This window comes from Equus caballus, chromosome 18 (assembly GCF_041296265.1).
Source record: "Equus caballus isolate H_3958 breed thoroughbred chromosome 18, TB-T2T, whole genome shotgun sequence".
NCBI classification, from domain to species: domain Eukaryota; kingdom Metazoa; phylum Chordata; class Mammalia; order Perissodactyla; family Equidae; genus Equus; species Equus caballus.
In genome coordinates this window covers 21,488,898-21,507,634 of record NC_091701.1, presented here as the reverse complement: position 1 = coordinate 21,507,634, position 18,737 = coordinate 21,488,898, and the positions used below count along the sequence as shown (strand labels likewise).

General features: G+C 35.0%; 1 protein-coding gene across 12 annotated transcripts in view; it reads right to left on the bottom strand.

Annotated features, from left to right (window-relative positions):
• Positions 1 to 18,737, bottom strand: part of THSD7B (thrombospondin type 1 domain containing 7B) — a 1,030,427-nt gene that overhangs the window by 504,549 nt on the left and 507,141 nt on the right. For all 12 annotated transcript variants that reach the window (XM_070240788.1, XM_070240790.1, XM_070240792.1 and 9 more), the window contains one exon: positions 14,138 to 14,948. In XM_070240788.1, coding sequence (XP_070096889.1) covers positions 14,138 to 14,948 — 811 coding nt within the window. The remainder of the gene's footprint in view (positions 1 to 14,137; positions 14,949 to 18,737) is intronic.

Here is an 18,737-nt window from a genome sequence, read left to right as displayed (position 1 = left end):
AGCTACAAGTTATAAGATTAACACTTATAAATCAATAGCATTTTCTATTGACCACTTAGAGAATATAATGGGTGACAAAATGCCATCTACAATAGCAACAAAAATAATAAAATACTTAAGAAAACAACTTAAGAAATGTTCAAGATCCTTATAAATAAAACTATAAAACATTCCTAACAGAAAAAAAATAGACTTGAAACAAATAAAAAGATATTCCTTGTTTTTAGTTACAATGTCTCAACATAAAATGTTAGTTCTTTCTACTATCAGAAAGAGAAATTAAGAAAAAAATCTGATTTACAATTGCATCAAAAAGAATAAAATACCTAGAATAAATATAACCAAGGAGGTGAAAGACCTGTACACTGAAAACTATAACGTGTTAATAAAAGAAATTGAAGAAGACACAAATAAATGGAAAAATATTCCATGCTCGTAGATTGGAATAATCAATATTGTTAAAATGTCCATACTACCCAAAACAGTCTACAGATTCAATACAATCCCTATCAAAATTCCGAGGGCATTTTTCACAGAAATAGAACAAACAATCCTAAAATTTATATGGAACCACAAAATATTCCAAAGAGCCAAAGAAATCTTGAGAAAGAAGAACAAAGCTGACAGCATCATGCCCCCTGATTTCAAGCTATATTACACAGCTACAGTAATCAAAAAAGTATGGCTTTGGCATAAACATAGACACAGATCAATGAGGCAGAATAGAGAGCCCAGAAATTGGCCTGTGTATATATAGCCAATTAATTCACAACAAAGGAGCCAGGAATATACAATGGGGAAATGATAGCCTTTTCAACAAATAGTGTTGGGAAAACTAGACAGTCACATACAAAAGAATGAAACTGGAACACTATCTTACACCATACACAAAAGTTAACTCAAAATGGATAAAAGAATTGAATATAAGACCTGAAGCCATAAAACTCCTAGAAGAAAACATAAGTGGTTAGCTCCTTGATATTGGTCTTGACAATTTTCTGGATTCTACATCAAAAGCAAAGACAATGAAAGTAAAAATAAACAAGTGGGAATACACCAAACTAAAAAGTTTCTGCCCAGCAAAGGAAATCATCAACAAAATGAAAAGGCAGCCTACATAATGAGACAAAATATTTGCAAACCACGTATCTGATAAAAGGCTAATATCCCAAATATATAAGGAACTCATACAACTCAACAGCAAAAAAACAAACAATTTGATTAAAAAATAGGTAGAAGGTCTGAATAGATATGTTTCCAAAGAAGACATACTGATGGCCAACAGGCACATGAAAAGATGCTCGATATCACTAACCATCAGGGAAATGCAAATCAAAACCACAATGAGATATCACCTCATACTTGTTAGAATGGTTATTATCAAAAAGACAAGAACTAACAAGCATTGGCAAGGATGTGAAGAAAAGGGAATCCTTCTGCATTGTTGGTGGGAACATAAATTGGTGCAGCCACTATGGAAAACAGTATGGAGGGTCCTTAAAAAACTAAAAATAAAACTACCATATAATCTGGCAATTCCACTGCCGGGCATCTATCTGAAGAAAATGAAAACACTAACTTGAAAACAGATATGCATCCCCATATTCATTGCATCATTATGTATAATAAACAAAGACATGGAAACAACCTAAGTGTCCACTGACAGATGAATGAATTAAAAAAATGTTATATATATATATATGTAACATTATATATTTATATTTTTATATATTTATATTATATATAAGGTTATATATGTTAATATATTATATTAATGACAATATATATTTTATATAATTCATATATATGTATAATTCAAGTATCTTTTTTTAATATTGAGGTATGTTTGACATATAACCTTGCATTAGTTTCAAGCGTACATGATAATCATTCAATATTTGTGTGTATTGTGAAATGATCACCACAATGAGTCTAGTTATCATCTGTTACCATAAATATATACATATATAATGAAATATTATTCTACCACAAAAAAAGAAGGAAATCTTGACATTTTGATAAAATGGATAGACCTTGAGGGCATTATGCTACGTGAAATAAATTAGACAGAGAAAGACAAATACTGTATGATCTCACAAATATGTGGAATCCAAAACAAAACAAAAAACCAAACTGTAGTTACAGGGAACAGATTGGTGGTTGCCAGGGGCTGACGGTGGGAGATAGGCGAAATGGTGACGAGTTAAAAGGTACACACTTCTAGTTATAAAGAAGAAAGAAGATGCAATGTACAGCATGGTGACTATACTTAATAACACTGTACTATATATTTGAAAGTTGCTGAGACAGTAGATCTTAAAAGTTCTCATAACAAGAAAAAAAATGGTTACAGATGTTAACTAGACTTATTGTGGTGATCATTTCACAATATGCACAAATATTGAATGATTATGATGTACACTTGAAACTAATACAATGTTATATGTCAAATATACCTCAGTATTTAAAAAAAAGGTACTTGAATTATTAAAAAAGATGTTAGTTCTTTCTATGTTAATTTATAAATTTAATGCAATCACAAGACAAATTCCAATAAGCTAGTTTTATTGAGCTAGACAAGTTGATCACAAATTTTGAAAGGAATGATTACCTTTCAAGAATAATTAGGAAATACAGAAAAAGAATAGCTATGAGGAGGGACTAGCTCTATCAGATATTAAATTATATTGGAAAAGCCTCTCTAATTACAATAGAAGAGGACTGGCTCATAGACTAATGAAACAGAACAGAAGCCCAGTAAGAAACCTACTACATGTAGATATCTAACACATGATAAAGATGTTATCTCTATTACAGGGTCAAAAAGATCTTGAGGCATTTTTATAAATGGCACTGGAACACTAGAAAGACTTAGAAAAAGACAAAATTAGATCCATTCCCCACATCATATACAAGATCAGGGTATAAATTGACCCAAGAATCAATGTAAGAAATAAAATTGTGCACACATTAGGAGAAACCATGGGTACGTTTAAACTGGATGTGAGAAAGGCCTTCTAACCAGGACTAAAATTCCAAACGCAATAAATAAATATACATATTGATCAATACGTGGATGCAGAAATTTTTTTTTAACTTTTGCATAGCAAAAATTACCATAAACAAAGTCAAAACAAAAACTGCCAACTGAGAGACAACATGACGATATAAATCACAGATACAGGGCTAATATCCCTAACTACAAAGATTTGAAAATGAGAGCAAAGACAAAACTTTCTATAGAAATAGAGGCAAACAACATAAACAGATGATTCATAAAACGATCTATAAATATGGCCCCTAAATAAATAGGCAACTGTTCAAATTCACACATATTAAGAGAAATGCAAATTAAAACTCTATTATGATACCATTTCTCACATTTCAGATTGACAAAAAATCCAAAAGCTTGACAATATACTTTCTTTGTAACATTGTTGATGGAAATACAAGATGGCTTCACTCTCATGAAGGACAGTTTAGCAATATCTAACAAAACTTGTATGCATTATCCTTTTACCCAGCATTCAAACTTCTGGGAATGTATCCTGACGATATACAAGTAACAATATCAAAATATATGAGCAAAGGTTATTCATTGAAGAATTATTTGCAATTGCAAAATATTGGAAACTACCTAGATTTCCAAGTATAGGAGTTTGTTCAAATAAGCTATGGTATACAAGCTCAGTGAAGTGCTATACAACTGTACAAAAAAAATGAGGAAGATCTTGCATAAGTGATATGGAGCAATTTCCAGGAAATAATAATAACTGAAAAACAATGCAAAACAGATTACATAGTATGCTACCCTGTGTGTAAGAAAGAAGTGAAAATGAGAAAATATAAAGAAACATAGGAGGATAAACTGGAAAACAAGATGTTCATTATCTACAAGGATAGAAAGACACAGGCTGAAGGTCTTTAGGATGGAGTAACACTTCTCTGAATTTACTTCATGTATACATTTGACTTGTGGTGAGGAAGATTGGCCCTGAGCTAACATCCACACCAATCTTCCTCTATTTTGTATGTGGGATGACACCACAGCATGGCTTGACAAGTGGTACGTAGGTCCACGGCCAAGATCTGAAACCCGTGACCTCTGGGCCGCCAAAGCAGAGTGCAGGAACTTAACCACTATACTACCAGGCCAACCCCCAAATATTTTTTTTTTTAAATTAAATCAATAAAGATGAGAGGAGGCAAGTAAAATCTAAAACTAAAATAAAACTGAAAAAAAGAGAGAGAAAAGTAAAAGTCTTCCATTCCCATTCCCAACAAAACAAAAGCAACAAAATATTCTCCCACTTTCAAAGAACAAATTACAAAAAAACTTTTGGTTTGGGGTCTGCATTTGTTTATGTTTTGGGAAGGTGTGGAATAGAAAATTTCTTTCCAAATCTACTTTGGTGGTAGAGATAAAAAACAAACAAAGTAACAACAATATTTGAACTTTATTAACGATATTCCTTTCATGGTCTTATCCTTCAGGACTTCCTTTCAGGGGAAATCTCAAAGTATTTATTTAAGTATAGTGGTCTGAGAATTTAAGGTATGTTTAACACGTACTAAATGAACACAGCTCTTAAAAGATTGTCCATGCCAAATGTTCCTCTATATTAAAACAAAAGTAAAATCCATTCATCTGAATTTTATTCACCCAAACAATAAATATGAATCACTTTCCTACTTATATAAACAGACTGCCTGTTCTACAGCTCAGATATCTTAACTCAGATTTACTTCTAAAAAGAAAAAAGAAAGAAAAAGAAAGAAAAGAAACAAAATGACACAGAAACAAAAACTGAATATACAAGACTACTTGATTTCATTAAGTTAATATTGTAAAAATTCAATAACAGCATCACTGATATCTGAGAAAGAATGATGAACAGGCTGTAGGACAGCTATTTTAAAATGCAATTATGGAACCTCAGAGAAACTCCTGTCAAAACAAAAGAGAAAAAATAGGATATGCAATGAGACAATTAAAAACAAACGATCTTTAAACCCAATAGGCAAATCAATGATGAGGGAACAGAGTGGTACCAAGAGTAATACAATAGCCTACCACATTGCAAATATAACTGTGAAGGGAAAATTGCTTGAGGTGATTATTAAAAGTTACAGTAATCAATGGGAGAGCTACTAAAGCACATTCATTAAAGCTCTGTGGTGTTCTAGACTGAGAAAGTGACTTTCCAGCAAGGCACAAGCAGGAACTTGCACTGTGGAAGTAAAGACAGGATCCTCCTATTCTTAATGATATGACAACCAGCCATTGACACAATCAAAACAGAGGAAACAAAATGCCACTTGTCCTAGAGTCTCACAGAGTCTACCAAAAGGAAAGTGATCTAAAGGTGGACACAAGTACAGAGTAAAAGGGATCTGAACCAAAGGAAAATTTTTACCAATTAAGGGAAACAAAGTTTATCCTACAAGTCAATAGATACAAAAAAACCAATGCTTTCTTGAATGCATCAGATCCACAAAAAGGAAAATGTACACTTTTCAGACATGGATTTGAGCCTTTTTAGCAAAAATCCTGGTGGACTGTGCCCACATAGTTTACCATATTGGATAGAAATGAGACAACATTGTCCACAACATGACCTCAAGCTGTCAAGGGTAATGTTTTTGTCTGTTGCAGCGGAAGGTAAAGAAACAAAAATGTCCCCACTGAACACCATGTTTTCCTAGTAACTTAAGCATTTCATGATAGTATATGAGTCATTTCATAATGTTTTGATGACTAAATGGAATGAATAGTATAGATCTCATGGCATAATGTTTAAAAAACTTGTTTTGATTCAATATGCTGCCTAGAACTCAAAAGAGAATATGCTGACTTCTGGTTTCCATTCCAGGTTGAAAGGTATCGCTGCAGTTCTCACAACAAGAAAATGTCTGAGCAAACTGAAAATCAACAAGTTTTCTTAGGGCCATCAGAGAATTGTACTCACAGGGAAAATGGTGGCCCCCAAAATTGGAGAGACAGGTGGATACAAATTACTGCAGGAGACCCCAGGAGCAGAAACTGCCACTGGATCCAGTACCAGGGTAGGAAAACTTAAACTGTGGTTGATCAATTACTGGTGGTTCAGTGTAGACAAGCTGTTTTTTCTCTTTTTTTTTTTTAGGATTGGGCCTGAGCTAACATCTGTTGCCGATCTTCCTCTTATGTTTTCCTCCCCAAAGTCCCAATACATAGTTGTATCTCCTAGGTGTAAGTCCTTCTAGTTCTTCTATGTGAGATGCCCCCACAGCATGGCTTGATGAGCAGTGTAGGTCCCTGTCCAGGATCCGAACCTGCAAACCCTGGGACACTGAAGCAGGGCATATGAATTTAACCACTACACCACCAGGCCAGCCCCTAGACAAGCGTTTTAATTAAAAGCTCCAAGGGGCCCTGTCCTGGTAGAGATCCCACATTTTCATGAGTTCCACCCCCAGAAGTCCTACTGGTTCTCACAGTGAAGAGAAAAATCTTATGCTTCCAGCAGGAGGATGGGAAAAGCAGCCATTTTGAAATATACCTAAAGAATTCTTCTTAAAAAGGACTGCCCTCAAAGGAAACTACTTTACCAAAGCTTAAACCAACTGGGATTTTACCAAAACCTAGCTTACCCAATTCCAGCCCCCTCAACCTTCCTGGATTACCTGTGGGGAAGAAGGACTGAGAAGCATTTGTGAGGGGCATATCCCAGGGGCACAAGTTCAATAAAAGATTGAGTCCTAATCATAGGATAATAAAATGCTTTCCTTCTCCTGAAAACTTAGCATATCAGCAATAAGGCCCCTGCATAAGAACAGGGGACTACAACCGAAAGAACTTCATGTCCCAGAGCTTATTTAGGAAGAATTCTCTAAGGAAACCCAATGACAATAGTGAAGGGAGAGAAAAAAATAAAAAAAAAAAAATAAGGACACCAGGGAAAATTTTAGCCTTTTATACCTATACCTACAGCAAACACAGCCTAACTCTTATCAAGATAAATATAATACCTTAAACTAAAAGCCTATTTATATCAGTTCCTTTTACCTAGTACATCATGTCTAGCTTTCAACAAAAGAATACAAGGCATACTAAAAGACAAAATACACAGTTTGAAAAGACAGAGCAAGCAACAAATTCAGACTTAGATACAGCAAAAATTTTGGCATTGTCACATGGGAATTTGAAACAACTGTGATTAACACGCTAAAATGCTCAATAGAGAATATGGAACCAAAGATGAATACTATGAGCAGAGAGATGGAAATCTCTGAAAGAATCAAAAGGAAATAATAGAAATAAACACTGAAACAGAAATGAAGAATGACCTTTGAGGACTTATCAGTAGACCGACAGAGGCAAAGAAAGAATTTCTGAGCTTGAAAAAATGTTAATAAAAACTTACAAATGTAGAGAAACAAAGGAAATGAGAAAGACATAACAGAATATCCAAGAACTATAGGACAACTACAAATGGTGTAACATCCATGTAATGGGAATACCAGAAAGAAGAGAAAAAGAAAAAGGAACAGAGGAAATGTTTGAAGTAATTATGAGTAAGAATTTTCCAGAATTAATGACAGACAACCAAACCACAGATCCAAGAAGCTCAGGGAACATCAAACACAGGATAAATAAATAAAAAAGTAAAAATACACTTGGGCATACAATATTTAAACTGTATAAAATCAATGACAAAGAGAAAATCTTGAAAAGAAGCTATGGACAAGACGTGGGTGTGGAGAAACACCTTACCTATAGAGGAGCAAAAATAAGAATTAGATCAGATTTCTTTCCAGAAACCATTCAAGCAAAAAGAGTGGATTGTTAAAAAAAAAATTCCACCAATCTAAATTCTACATCCAGTGATTAGCTTTCAAAAGTGGAGAAACAAAGACTTTTGCAAACAAACATTGAGGGAATTTGTTAGCAGTAGACCTGCCTTGAAAGAAATGTTAAAAGAAGTTCTTCAGAGAGAAGAAAATGATATAGATCAGAAACTTGGATCTCCAAAAGCATAATTCTTCTTTGAATTTTTGGAGAAGGAATAAATGAAGGTAAAATAAAATATTTTATTTTTCTTATTCTTAATTGATCTAATAGATAATAATTTGTTCAAAATTATAACAACAGTGTATTCAGTGATCATAGGTTATAAGTAAGTGAAATTAATGACAACAATATAATAAGGGACGGGATAAAGAGATTGTGAATACTCTTAGAAAGTACTTGCACTAGGTGTGAAGTAGTATAGTCTTATTTGAGAGCGGACTTGGATTAGTTGTAAATTTACATTGCAAAGTCTAGGGTAACCACTGAAACCACTGATATGCTAAAAGAGGAAACAAAATGGCATACCATAAAATGTTCAATTAAAACTAGAGAGATGGAAAAACAAAGGAAGTCAAAAAGTGAAACAAAGAACAAGAGCAATGAATGGAAAACAATACTAAATGTGGTAGATATTAATCCAACTACATAAATAATAATTTTAAATGTCAATGATATAACTACACCAATTAAAGGACTGAGACTGTCAGAGAGGGTAAATAAGATTCAACTATATGTTATCTACAAGAAACTCACTTTAAATATAAAGATAAAGATAGAATAAAAAGTAAAGGGATAGACAAAGATATACCATGCTAACAGTAATCGAAAGAAAGCTGGAGTAACTACATTACTTCCAGGCAAAGCAGATTTCAGAGCAAGGAAAATTATCACAGATAAAGCGAAGCACTGCATAACAATAAAGGGTCAGTTCTCCAAGAAGGCATAGCAATCCTTGATCTGTATGCACCTAACAACAGAGCATCAACATATGTGAGATAAAAACTGATAGAACTGCAAAGAATAGATGAATCCAGTATTATAGTTGGAGACTTCAACACCCCTCTATCAGTAATGGACAGATTCAGCAGGCAGAAAATCAGTAAGGATTTAGTTGAACTGAACAGCATCATCAATCAACTGGATGTAATAGACATTTATAGAATATTTCATCCCACAATAGCAGAATACACATTCTTCTCAAGCTTACACAGAACATTCACCAAGACAGGGCACATTTCTGGGCATAAAACACACCTTAACAAATCTAAAAGAACAGAAATCATACACAGTATGCTCTCAGGACACAACTGAATTAAACTAAAAATCAATAACAGAATGATGGCTGGAGAATCCCCAAATACTTGGAAATCAAACAGCACACTTCTAAATAAAGCATGGGCCAAAGACAAAATCTCAAGAGTAATAAACAATATTTTGAATTAAATCAAAATGAAAATACAACTTATTAAAATTTGTGGGATGCAGTGAAATCAATGTTTACAGGGAAAATTATAGAATTGAATTCACATATTAGAAAAATAGAAATATCTAAAATCAATAACCTAAGCCTCTACCTTAGGAAACTAGAAAAAGAAAAGCATATTAAAGCCAAAGTAAGCATAACAAAAATAATAAAAATTAGAGTTGAAATCAACAAAATCGGAAACAGAAAATCAATAGAGAAAATAACTGAAACCAAAAGCTGTTTCTTTAAAAAGTTTGATAAAATTGATAAACCTTTAGACAGATTAACTAAGAAAAAAAATGAGAAGACACAAAGTACTAATATCAGTAACGAAAGGGATTATCAATAATGATCCCATACACATTAAAAGCATAATAAAGTAATATTAAGAACACATCTACGCCCACATATTTGTTAACTTAGATAAAAGTACCAATTCCTTAAAAGACACAATCAGCTAAAACTGACACAAGGAGAAACATATAATCTGAATAGGTATATATCTGTTAAAGAAATTGAATCAACAATTAATAACTTGTGAAAAGAGAAAGCACCAGGCCCAAATGGGTCTACTGTTGAATTCTACCAAACATTCAAGGAAAATAATATGCCAATTTTCTACAATCTATTTCAGAAAATCAAAGGAGAGGAAATACTTCCCAATTCATTCTGTGAGGCCAGTATTACCCTGATACCAAAACCAGACAAAGACATTACAAGAAAGGAAAGCTAAGACCAACAGCTCTCATGAACATGTATGCAAAAATTCTCAAGAAAATATTAGTAAATAATATCCAGCAACATATAAAAAGAATAATACACCATAATCAAGTGTAATTTATTCCAGGTATGCAAAGCTGGTTCAACATTCAAAAATCAATTAATGCAATCTATTGTATCAACAGACTAAGAAGAAAAATCAAATAATCATGTCTAAACATGCAGGAAAAGCACGTGACAAAAACCAGCACCTATACACAATAAAAATTCTCAGCAATTAGGAACAGAGTGGGACTTCTTCAACTTGATAATGAACATCCACAAAAAAACTACAGTTAATGTCATACTTAATGGTAAGAAACCAGATGTTTTCCTGCTAAGATCAGGAAAAAGGCAAGGATGTCCCTTGTCACCACTCCTATTTGATATCATACTGGAAGTTCTAGATAATTCAATGAGACAAGAAAAGGAAATAAAAGGTGTACAGATTGGAAAGGAAGAAATAAAACTGTCTTTGTTTGTAAATGATATGCTTGTTCTACATAGATAATCCCAAAGAATTAACAGCAAGAACAAGAACAGTAAAAACCTTCTGGAACTAACAAGCAATTATAACAAGGTTGCAGGATAAAAGGTTAATATACAAACGTTGGCTGCTTTCTGGTATACCAGCAATGAAAAAATGGAATTTGAAATTAAACAATACATTTATATCAGCATCAAAAATATATGAAATACGTGTCAATTGAACAAAATATGCACAAGATCTATGTGAGAAAAAGTATAAAATTCTGCTGAAAGAAATCTAAGAAGATTTACATAAATGGACAGATATCCCGTGTTCAAAGATAGGAAGACTCAATATTATCAAGACTTTAGTTCTTCCCAAATGATCGATACATTACGAGCAATCCCAAAAACAATCCTGGAAAATTGTTTTGTAGATATCAACAAACTGATTCTAAAGTTTATATGGAAAGACAAACAACCCAGAACAGACAACACAACATTAAAAAAGAACAAATTCAGACGACTAACACTAGCCAACTTCAAGACTTAATATAAAGGTTCAGTATTTAAGACTGTGTAATTGGCAAAGCATAGATAAACAGATAATGGAATCAAGATAGAGAGCCCAGAAATAGATCCACACAAATAGAGTCAACTGATCTTTGACAAAGGAGCAGAGGTAACTCAACGGAGAAAGGATAGTCTTTTTCACAAATGCTGCTAGAATAACTGGGCAGGCACATTTAAAAAAATGAATCCAAGCACAGACTTTATATCTTCCCTAAAAACTAACTCCAAATGAATCACAGACCTAAATGTAGAATGCAAAACGGTAAAACTCCTGGAAGATAACATAGGAGAAAAATCTTGTTCACCTTGGATTTGCTGATTTTTTTTTTAAGATGTAACACCAAAGAATGATCCATGAAAGAAATATTGATAAATTAGACTTCATTAACTTAAAAAACTTCTTCTCTGTGAAAGACACTGTTAAGGGAATGGAAATATAGGGCACAGACTAGAAGAAAAGATTTTCAAAACACACACCTGATAAAGGACTGGTATTCAAAATATACAAAGAACTCTTAAAACTCAACAACAAGGAAAAAAATGACAACAAATAGGCAAAAGATCTGAAGAGATACCTCACCAAGGAAGATACACAGATGGCAAATAAGTATATCAAAAGATGCTGAACATCATATGCCATTAAGGAACTGCAAATTAAAACAAGATACCACTACACACCTAATAAAATGTCTAAAATCCACAACACTGATGACACCAAATGCTGGTCAGGAAGTGAAGCAATAGGAACTCTTATTCATTGCTGGTGGGAATGAAAAATGATGCAGCCACTTTGGAAGACAGTCTGGCAATTTCATATAAAACTAAGCATACTCTTACCATAATATCCAGGAACTGTGCCCATTTGTATTTACCCAAATGAGTTGAAAACATACGTACACATAAAAATCTGCACATGAATGTTTATAGTAGCTTTACTTATAATTGCCAAAACTTGGAAGCAATCAAGATGTCCTTCAGTAGGTGAATGGATAAACGAACTGTGGTACATCCATACAATGGGATACTATTAAGTCATAAAAAGAACTCAGCTATCAAGCCACGCATAGACATGGAGGAATTTTAAATGCATATTGCTAACTGAAATAAGCCAATTAGGAAAGGCTATATACTGTATTGCTCCAACTACATAACATTCTGGAAAAGGCTAAACTATGGAGACAGTAAAAAGATCACTGGTTGCCAGAGGTTTCAGAAGAGGAAGGGTGGGGTCAATAGGTGGAGCACAGAAGACTTTTAGGACAGTGAACCTATTCTGTATGCTATAGTAATGGTGGATACAAGTCATTATACATTTGTCCAAACCCACCCAATGTACAACACAAAGAGTGAATGCTAACGTAAACTATGCACTATAGTAATATATCAATATTGACATCCATTTTAACAAATGTACTAGACTAATGCAAGATGTACGTATGAAATCGTGTATGTGTGAAGGGGGACAGATGAGAAGGTGTATGGGAATTCTGTATTTTCTGCTTAGTTTCTCTGTAAACCTAAAACTGCTCTAAAAAATAAGGTCTGTGAGTTAAAAATTTGCACATGGTAAAAACAAGCAAACTAAAAGTGAAAACATTCCATGTAATATCCAATATGGAATATTAAGGAAACAAAATTTTTACAGAATCTTCCATACACATTCAAACCATAATCACCCAAATCATCAGCTTAATCTTTTGGGCTTCACAGAGGCAGGCCACGAAAGGCAGAAAATCACTCTTCAATGGACTTGGCAGTTGTATATGGCATAAATCAAAATGAAGCATCAAAGATAAAATAGGCTCATTTGTGAAGTCAAATAAAAAAAAAAAACCAGTCATCACATCATCACATTACTTTGTTCTTGAATAGCAGAAGTAGTCTTTTAAGCTTTTCCCAGCCAGCTTAGATCCCAAGAAAACAGTAACTGATGATAATGATTAATTCTAGAGATGAGTGTTTTATTGTTTGGTAATTTAAGTACTATTGAAGGTATCTTAATTTAGAAGAAACTTTGTAACATACCAGCACTTCCATTTAAGATCTTCTGGGGGAAAATTAAACAAATACTACTTTCAACATATTTCTATGAGCTTACATTATGAGGTTTTATACAATTTAAAGTAAACAATTAAAAGTAAAACAATTACAAATCGTTTTTTTTTTTTTAGGAAGATTAGCCCTGAGCCAACATCCACCGCCAAGCCTCCTCTTTTTGCTGAGGAAGATTGGCCCTGACCTAACATTCATGCCCATCTTCCTCTATTTTATATGCAGGACACTGCCTCAGCATGGCTTGATAAGCAGTAAGCAGGTCTGTGCCCAGGATCTGAACCGGCAAACCCTGGGCTGCCAAAGCAGAGCATACAAACTTAACCACTTTGCCACTGGGCTGGCCCCCAGTTACAAATAAGTTTTAAGCCTAAACTATTGCTTTCAAAAGTTTTAGTCTATTGTCTCTATAGGGTTGTAATCCTAATTATTGCTTTGCAAGTTAATATTTTTATCAAATCAATGCCAAAGAAAGCATTCTTAGATTAACTTATTCGTATTATTACTGCTGTAAAAAACCTACAACTCAGATGTAAAAGAATCCTGTTAATCATGAAAACAAAAGTAAACAAAAATAACTTTAAAAAACATGCATTATGAAAATGCTAAATACTTACATAATTTACATCTCAAATTTGAGAGGGAACTGCTTTTTTTATCATTATAATAAAAGGCTCAGTCTTTTATTACTATATTATCAAAAGACCTATTTTTTTCAACTGGTTGATGTCTTGATAAAATCTGGAAATATATGACTTACCTACATAGTTGTACTGCTAATTATGCTAGAATTCAGAGCATTGCCTGGTGTAGACATTGAAATTTTTACAACTGAAATTGAAAACTTCTCAAATGAAACTTCTAAAACCCCAAATCCCAAACCGGAGGACAATTTTCCCTTTGCAGAAAATCATAAAGAAACGTTATATAATTGTCCTGTAAAATATTTGGGTGAATCAAAGATATAAACGCTGAAGGCCACCTACCTTAACATCGCATTTTTCCCATCACTTCTTGTGCACCAAACCTGCCGGGTTTGATAACCTATCTCTATGTCCCAGGGCTTGGAATGGTGATGTGACTTGTAACTTTGATGTCTAAAGGTGACTCGTTCCTTTGAATCAGAGCTAAAATCCAGAACAGTTCTTCCGCTTAGGTTAAATTCTTTAAGATGAGGCAGTCTACATTTACTCCATGGTCCAACTTTAAGGCTAAAAGTATATTCCTCTTCTCCAAGAGGACAGGAAATGGGAGTGTCACAGGCTCTTGACTCAGTCAGATTGGGACATGGCGAACCTCCGTAGAGAGGGGGAGCAATGGCCGTGCGAGTTCTGTGTTGCAATTGCTTCCCACATCCCTTGCTACACTTGGACCATTCTGAGAACTCAGATACAACACAATCCCGGGGGCAAGGGATGAGGCAAGCTTGTTCTGTGGGGGGCTGGGGGGCAAAGTGTTCACAGATTTCATTTACAACCATGGTTCTGTTCAACTTCTGAATACAGTGCACGGTCCGGTGCTGTAGTCCATGCTGAGCCGTCACACACTCTGCAGTCCGAGGTTTGGTTTGGCCAAGGGCAGAAGGAACAAGCACACAGTGGTGCCAGTCAGAAACCTCCCACTGGAAGAGGTCGCTGTGCCAGTCACAGACTCGGAAGCAGCTTCTTTCCTTCGGAGGCCTGTTGTTCTCATCACAGTTAGACAGGTGACTTGTCCACCCCTCAAAGTGGAAACACCACAGTGCACGACTCTGGACTCCTCCTGGCCCGCAGTCGCCTGTACACCTTCCCCAGGGGCCTACGGGCAGAGAAACAAGGGTTTCAATCATTCAGAGATTCCATGCCACCATCCACACGAAAACAGGGGTCAATTTGCACTCGACTTTGACACTTTCCAACACATGTATGAAATTATGAATTTTGATGGAAAACACAATTTAGTGGTTAAGAATGTAAATTCTACATGAGTTTTCCTCCGTTGAAATCCCCATTCCATCTCTTACAGTAAAGTAAACTTGGATGAAATTACTTCAAATTTCTAGCCCTTAGTTGCCTTTCCTACATAAGGGAGAAAATAATAAAATCCCTGACTTGTAGAGTTGTTCTGAGGATCAATGAGATAATGTGGTGCCAAGTAGACAATACACACTTAATAAATGATTGGTATCATTATAATTATTATGTTCCAAAGCCTACATATCTATCTCAATATTAATATTTTCTTGTTAGGCAGAGTTTCATCTAAAAGAAAAGCCCTAAATCCAGGATTTTAATAAAATAGGATTTTTCTTGTTTCCAACCCTTCAGCTCAGAAGGGAAATATGTTTAAAAATATAATCTGCCAAAATACCCTAAATATATTTTCATTTTCTAAATAGTTGCCCTCAGTTTTGGTTTTTGCTTGCAGAATGAATTGCATGAAAAAAAAAGCAGCAGCAGCACTGACTTGCCTATGGGAATTCTGCCCCTAGGATCCTTGAAATATAACCATTTTCATTTCTTATGGGTATCAACTCCAGGTAAAGCTTCCAAATTAGCTTGTAACATGCCAAATCTTTTAAAGAATGAATTAGTTACCGTGGGAAAGAGTCCAAGAAATGGACAGTTGAAAGAGCTGCCCATTGATGCTTCTCACATTTTTTTGCATCTAATCTATAGAAATATCAGCCAGCCTTATCCGGAAGGCTGATCATCTATCTTTTCACAAGGACAGCGAGTAATCACATTTTGTGTCAATGGAAAAAAAAAATCGTTTCCACCCTTTGACTTTACTTATGTAATATGAAACTGAAAAAAGCATATCAGCTTAACCATTTAACCTTTTCCCTTATACAGAATGGTGATGATCATAAAGGCAACTCACGCACTGAGAAGCGTGTTAATTTACACAGGTAAGAGAAAGTACATTCTCTCTCTCTTTCTCCGAATCTGATCAAACCCTCAGAATGCCATTTAATTACTTCGTGGAATATATTTTCACGTGCATCCATTACATTTCTAGAAACAGTAAATATGTCCACAGTCATGTGCATTTAGAAAGAGACACGTGCATCCCCAGAGAAACAGGTATTTGCATTTGGGGCCACAGGCTACAATGAGTACAGGATTGCCCCACTATCCGGAAGTTTGCTTTACACCACTTTGCTTTTACGAAAGACCAACACTTGTACATGTTTTCACTAACCGAAAGAAATCCAAAGAGGATTTTCACTTTTATGAGAAAAAGCAAAAACAGCATTTAGCATTTGTTTTGCAGTGAGCCTATCGTATTTCAAGCCTTCCACATCAGCCACATGGGCCACAGTAGACGATGAACCTCGACCTTCAACATTGAGGCAGGCAGACATAGAAGGTGTGGACCTCAGTGACCTGCCTGAACTGATGGATTCAGACATAGTGAGATGAGACGTTAATAGATGACCTTCTTCCTTGCTCTTCTACATGCAAGTCTCCTGTGCCTCCTCCCGCCCCAATCTCTGATGACTCAGCATACCACCAGCATCACCACCATCACCTCTTAGCCTCCAGTGTGCCTGCTGGCTTCCCGATTCTGCTAAGTGAATCTATATGGTATATACATTATTTCTACCTTATATAGGCTTGTACTCATACCATTCCTGCTTCTACTGCATGTTAGTGCTATTTTAGGTTTTATGAATTACATGATATGATTTAGTAGGTTATTTTTTGAGTCTGGGAACACTCAAAAATGTTTCCCATATAAATTAATGGTAATTGCTTCTTCACTTTATGCCAATTCATTTTTCAACAGGTTTCATAGGAACACTCTACTTTCAGATAGTGAGGGAAACCTGTACCTTTCACTTCAGCAGGATGACAGTTTTTGGATTTTAACATACACTGTCATCCCAGTTCCTCCTCACAGCCCTGTTCTGTATGTAAAAGTGGAATTCTAGGCAATATCATGTTAGGCTACACTGCCAATTACTTCCGTCACTTTGCGAGCAAGATTAACACAGAAAACACGCTTGGCTCCTTTCAGTGCTCACATACCAGAGATTCCTCTTGCTGTATGGACAGAGGAGTTTCACGGGAGTAAGTCAGCTCTTGCTCACCAAAATACCCTTACGTTTACCCACCTGCCCAGGCATGTTGTCCCAGCACTGACTGCTCATGGTACAGAAAATGCACATGGAAAAAAAGCGGTGCTCTCAGCACAAGCTAATTTAATCAATGATGCTCAATTCTGGTGATTTCTTCCTAGATCACCCACAATTTTGTACTTGGTAAACTGAAATGTTTACTGTTACATGAAAGCTCTTTGCAGGCTTCACATGTCCAGATGTTCTGAAGCAGTTTCCGTTTAAGTGTGCCAGCCCTTGTCCATCATGTCAGAATATCCGCGCAAGTTTTTATTATTACAAAAAAAAACAAATAACCATGGTTACTCAGTAAAGGAACATTTCAAAAAAATACATGATTGCAGCCAACTTTTAAAATCTAAAATCAGTCTTGAACGATATAAAATAGTTACTGGATAAAATTAAAGAAAGCTTTTTTATAAATCACTGGGTTTTAAAGTAATGGCTGTCAGTTTATCTCTACGTGGTTAGGCATAAAATACACAGTTTTCCACTTAAGATTTTTTTATGTGGATTAAAGAAACTAAGACCAGAAAAGTCAAGCTAGTTCAAACCAATCCTGAAAAAGTTAATATTAAATTTAATTCATCTAGAACATCTTACAAAGTGACCCTTACTCTTACTTTTAAAACATTTGACTAACATATTTTCTTATTATGAAAACGTTGTTTTCTTCTTTTTATGTTTTTCACCTACTTTCAAAATTAAGGTAGCTCTTTTTTGTTATTTAAAGTCACTAATATTTTAAGCCTTATAAATTACTATTCTTTCCTTAGCTTTCACATCCTCCATCTATACAGAACTTTTACCAAATAGTAAGTTTTCCTAGATCAATGGAAGACAAAATATAACTATTAAGAAATAATTACTACCATTTATTGAGGACTAACAACATTGTGCTGGGCTTGGATGGTACCAGGGGACTGTTAAATATTCAGGAATTTTACCAGGTGGTTGTTAAATAATTCACAGTTTAAAATCAGCCATGGTGGGAGTATTTATACAACACTACAAACCAAGGCAAACAAGGCCTTTTTTTTTTCTTTTTTTTAAACCGAGAGCAGGTTTATAGTACACCACTGGTGTTTTGCCAAGTGTCTTCCTTCCTCCCTTCCTGTTTCTCGAATAGTCCCGCGAGGTGGGGCTAGCATGCTCATTTTATCAGTTGGGGAAAAGGAAGCTCAGAGAAGTTACAAAGCACACCTAAGGTCACAGAGCTACTACATGGTAGACTACAGTGGGACTTCAGATCAGTGTGACTCCAAGCTTGGGCTCTTGCCCTGTGTTTGAAAAGATCCTTTTCCAGGGTATGCATTAGTATGTGTGACCCACCGCAAGACAGATCTGTTTCCTAGCTTAGCTATGATCTTGCCTCTTTGTTGGTTAATATTCCTTCGTATATGAGTAGACCAAGTAATCAAGGCGGTATGTGAGCAATAATTTCCCCCTCCAGACCCTGGAAGTTTAGGACAGCAGCTCTTGCA